Genomic DNA, 4,283 nt, shown 5'->3' with positions numbered 1-4,283 from the left:
TAGTTTCTGAAATTTATCTCTATATTAACATGCTATTTTCTATATATACATATATAAAAAAAAAACTAAAGAAATAACTTGTTCTTTTCTACAAGTAATACATATGGTACATATCAATATTCACATACATTCTTATCCCAAAAAGTTGATCAAAAAGAAGAATTAGTCTCCTAGCACACCAAGCGAGCTTAGATCATCTGTAATGCAGACCACCAATTCTTGACTCTCTCAAACAGAACCATTAGCCTTGGCTTTTCGGATCTCTGAAGAAAATGCTTGAACCATTTGGCCGAGCTTTTAGCAATTCTTTTTAAACCATCTGAATAGTCGATGTAGTACAATCCGTATCTCACTCCATATCCATGTTCCCATTCGAAATTATCCAACATCGACCATGTGAAGTAGCCTCTTACGTCACACCCATCCTCACTGTATATTTTGTATTCGTAAGATTAATTAATTTATTATCCCAAGATTTTTATTAATTAATCATATACACTGTATCAGTTTTTATTGAAGAGGTCAATGGAAAATCTCTTACGTGATTGCTTTCTGGAGATGTTGAAGATGTTTTTGGAGGTACATTATTCTCGGTGTATCTTCTAGTATCTCTTCACGTGTGAGTATCCCATCTTCATAGTCATCATAACCTATACATTTACACGTGGTTACTTCTTATTATATAAAAATAATATATGAGTAAACTATTGATGATTAATAAAATGATGTTCATGATTATGCTTCTCACGTTCTTACCGTTTTCAGTGATGTAAATAGTTGGATTATTGTATTTATCTTTGATATAATTAAGAATCTTTCGTAAGCCTTCTGGATATGACCAAAGAAGTTTCGAACCATCCTGAAATTGAAGAAAAATAGAATAAAAAATGGTTATATTTAAGTATTTGTTTGATATACTAATTTTAAAATAAAGTTGTGTGAATATCATTCATGTTCGTACCGATTCTGATGAGATGTAATCGCCGCTACGATTTGTCACTGATAAAAAATAATGATACAATACAAAGTCACTAATTGTAGGTTCGTGAATATTTTAATATGAAAACAAAAAATCCAAACATAAGTGAGATCAAATCTGTTTATCGGTACTTACATCTATATTGCAGGTGTTGGTCGGTTGTGAATCGAGGCCGTGAAAGATCCGCGTGAAGATCATGAGCGATGAAACGTGTTGTGTAGTAGTTTATTCCGATAAAATCAAATGAATTTTTTACTATCATAGATTCTTCTTTGGTGAAAGAAGGTAATCTCTTTCCAGCGTTTGTCTTCATCGTTTCGGGATAATCTCCAAAGACTAAAGGGTTAAGATGCCTATACATAATTGTAGAATAAACAAGATTAGAAAATCAAAAAAAAAAAATGATTAGCAAATTATTTATTTTGTTTCAACTTTGATTACATAGATGACAACTTACCAACCAACATTAAAAACAAGAGCTCGTTCAACTGCTTCTTTATCAGCATTAGAATTAATGTCATATGGCTCGAACCAATAAGGAGACAACACTATGCCTATCTTGGCATCTTTTGAAATCTGTTTCACAGTTAGAATAAATCAAACTGTTAATTTTTTTGGCGTTCAAATCCGTTTTGATAGATTAAATGACATGAAATATCCATACACTTTTTTGTGTGTGTTGAAAGCAAATAAAATTTTTAAAGCAACTGTTTTTTAGGAAGACGTAGTTTCTTATTTACCTTGTCACATTTCCTGAACTCTTCAGCAGCAGCAGCGTGAGCAAGAAGAAGGTGGTGAGATACTAAATAAGGCTCAGTGCCCGAATCACCAGCTACACACAAACTGTTTACCCATTTTGAACATCGACCGATTGCTTTATTTCCCCTATCATAACCCGCAACGCTATAAACATATGGCTCATTGAACGTTGTCCATAGATTGACCTTGTCTCCAAATTCTTGGAAACAGAATCTGGCATAGTTTCTAAAATCATCTCTGGATAAAACCACACAACAACGAAAAAATGTCAAAAGACTGAAAGAGCAGTACTTTAAACTTATGTATATCGTGTATGAATCTAAGCTTTTAACTTACATGATTCGAGGACTCAAAAAGCTACCGTACTCATCATCAAGAGCTTGAGGTATATCCCAGTGATAGATTGTTATAAATGGTTTAATACCTGTATGCATGTTTAAACATATAGTGTGATGAGAAACATTTCAAACACAAAACTTAGCTATAGTTAACGATTTAAGCTATGATTCTTACCATTCTTGATAAGTTCATCAATAAGATTCTTGTAGAATTGAACCCCTTCTTTATTTACTCCATCACTTAGTTTTCCACCTGAAAAATTAATATAATAGATAAAACGGTTTAAAACAGTTCTTGGGAGAAAGGTAAAAAAAAAAAAACTGTACGTGTCACGTGAGTTGTATCTTCCAAATTGATAGTAGGAAAAAAAAAAAACCCAAATATTTACTTACTTGGTAATATTCTTGACCAGGATAGTGAAAATCTGAAAGTATCCAAATTCATTTCCTTCATTAATTTGATGTCGTCCTGTTCATTTAACCATTTAATTAATATAAGTTGTTGCAAGAAAAAAAGAAAAAAAAACTATTAAAGCTTGGTTATGCAGATATGTCCCACCAATTATTTTATGCTTATATTTCACAATTCAATCACGTTTCCAATGACAAAAAATGCTGCAAAGCAAGCAAGTATAAAATAATAAAAGTCATGCATGCACAAACCTTGTAACGATGGTAAAAGTCTACAGCAACATCTCCGTTGTCCATGCTTGTCCTTTCTGAAAAATATATAAAACTTTTACGTATAGATATTGGAAACGTTGGAAAAGATAAGTTCTTTATAACAAAAAAATTAAAAACGTGGATGAATGAAAAAAAAAAAGGTGAACCTGGGAATTCATGTGTAAAACGATCCCATATGCTCGGGGCCCTTCCTCCTTCTTCTACTGCACCTTCATACTGCATTCCACAATATATTCAAATATCCTGATCAATTACTTTAACAAACTAATTAAATCTATCGAAAAAAAAAAAATCTATCGAAGCATGAGTACACTTGATTGATCAGTACATTACAAACAAACCTGATAAGCGGAAGAAGCAACGCCAAAATCAAAATCAGGAGGAAAGCTATAACGATTTAGAGGTGCCGTAGGAGATCTAAGAGATCTTCCCTGTGCAGCATCCCATGATGCTACACTTAGTGTAATTAGTACTAGTGCAAGTAGCTTAATTTCCATTTCCTTGGACGTTATTTAGTTTATGGAAGAAAAAAGCTTTAGTAAAAGATTTGAGAATTTTGAGATATGTAAGTAAGTCTTTAGAGAACAAGATATGTAAGAGACTTCTGAGAAGTGTTAATGCATCAACTTCGTCTTATATAGAGAGAGAGAGGTAGTTAGCTAGGGCACACGCGTACCATATATTATGAATAGTTTTTGTTAACTATAAAATAATCAAAATCTTTGACTAAACCGGTTGTCTTTCGATGACTATTTGATTAAATTAATTGGATGATTAAAATCGTGACTCTCGTGAGTCTTCGTGACTAAACAAACTTAGTTAGACTGAAATTATTCAAACTGTGTTATTCGCATCTTGTTTTGTGCGCTTTTATATGATTATTTAAACACTTACCAACTACAACGTATCGTGTTAAGTCCGTAATTAAACTCATAACAAGTACGTTTTAAAATATATTAGTATTTGTTTGATCAAAAAATAATAATGTATATTAGTATTCAACAAACAAAAGTGACACAACATCAGTCAAGCTAAATGTTATATTTTTTTTAAACTCTTTATATATATATATATATATATATATATCTTATTTTTAACGACTCACTAATGTCTTCTGTTTCGAAATGTCTTGGNCTAGCTTAATTTCCATTTCCTTGGACGTTAATTAGTTTATGGAAGAAAAAGCTTTAGTAAAAGATTTGAGAATTTTGAGATATGTAAAGTCTTTAGAGAACAAGATATGTAGAGACTTCTGAGAAGTGTTAATGCATCAACTTCGTCTTATATAGAGAGAGAGAGGTAGTTAGCTAGGGCACACGCGTACCATATATTATGAATAGTTTTTGTTAACTATAAAATAATCAAAATCTTTGACTAAACCGGTTGTCTTTCGATGACTATTTGATTAAATTAATTGGATGATTAAAATCGTGACTCTCGTGAGTCTTCGTGACTAAACAAACTTAGTTAGACTGAAATTATTCAAACTGTGTTATTCGCATCTTGTTTTGTGCGCTTTTATA

The 4,283-nt window shown here is 31.7% G+C and overlaps 1 protein-coding gene across 1 annotated transcript; it reads right to left on the bottom strand.

Annotated features, from left to right (window-relative positions):
• On the bottom strand, positions 1-3,993 carry LOC104719207 (beta-glucosidase 32-like). Its single transcript, XM_010437070.2, has 14 exons — positions 3,895-3,993; positions 3,102-3,241; positions 2,907-2,976; positions 2,740-2,795; positions 2,470-2,545; positions 2,252-2,329; positions 2,075-2,162; positions 1,720-1,975; positions 1,437-1,555; positions 1,115-1,332; positions 962-999; positions 757-859; positions 542-650; positions 1-429 (listed from the first exon to the last, which is right to left on the bottom strand). The coding sequence occupies exons 1-14, from the start codon at positions 3,908-3,910 to the stop codon at positions 189-191; spliced, it is 1,608 nt and encodes a 535-aa protein (XP_010435372.2). The 5' UTR covers positions 3,911-3,993; the 3' UTR covers positions 1-188.

This window comes from Camelina sativa, chromosome 10 (genome assembly GCF_000633955.1).
Source record: "Camelina sativa cultivar DH55 chromosome 10, Cs, whole genome shotgun sequence".
In the NCBI taxonomy this organism is placed as follows: Eukaryota; Viridiplantae; Streptophyta; class Magnoliopsida; order Brassicales; family Brassicaceae; genus Camelina; species Camelina sativa.
Note: the sequence above shows the minus strand (reverse complement) of the source record. Positions and strands in the feature narration are given on the sequence as shown.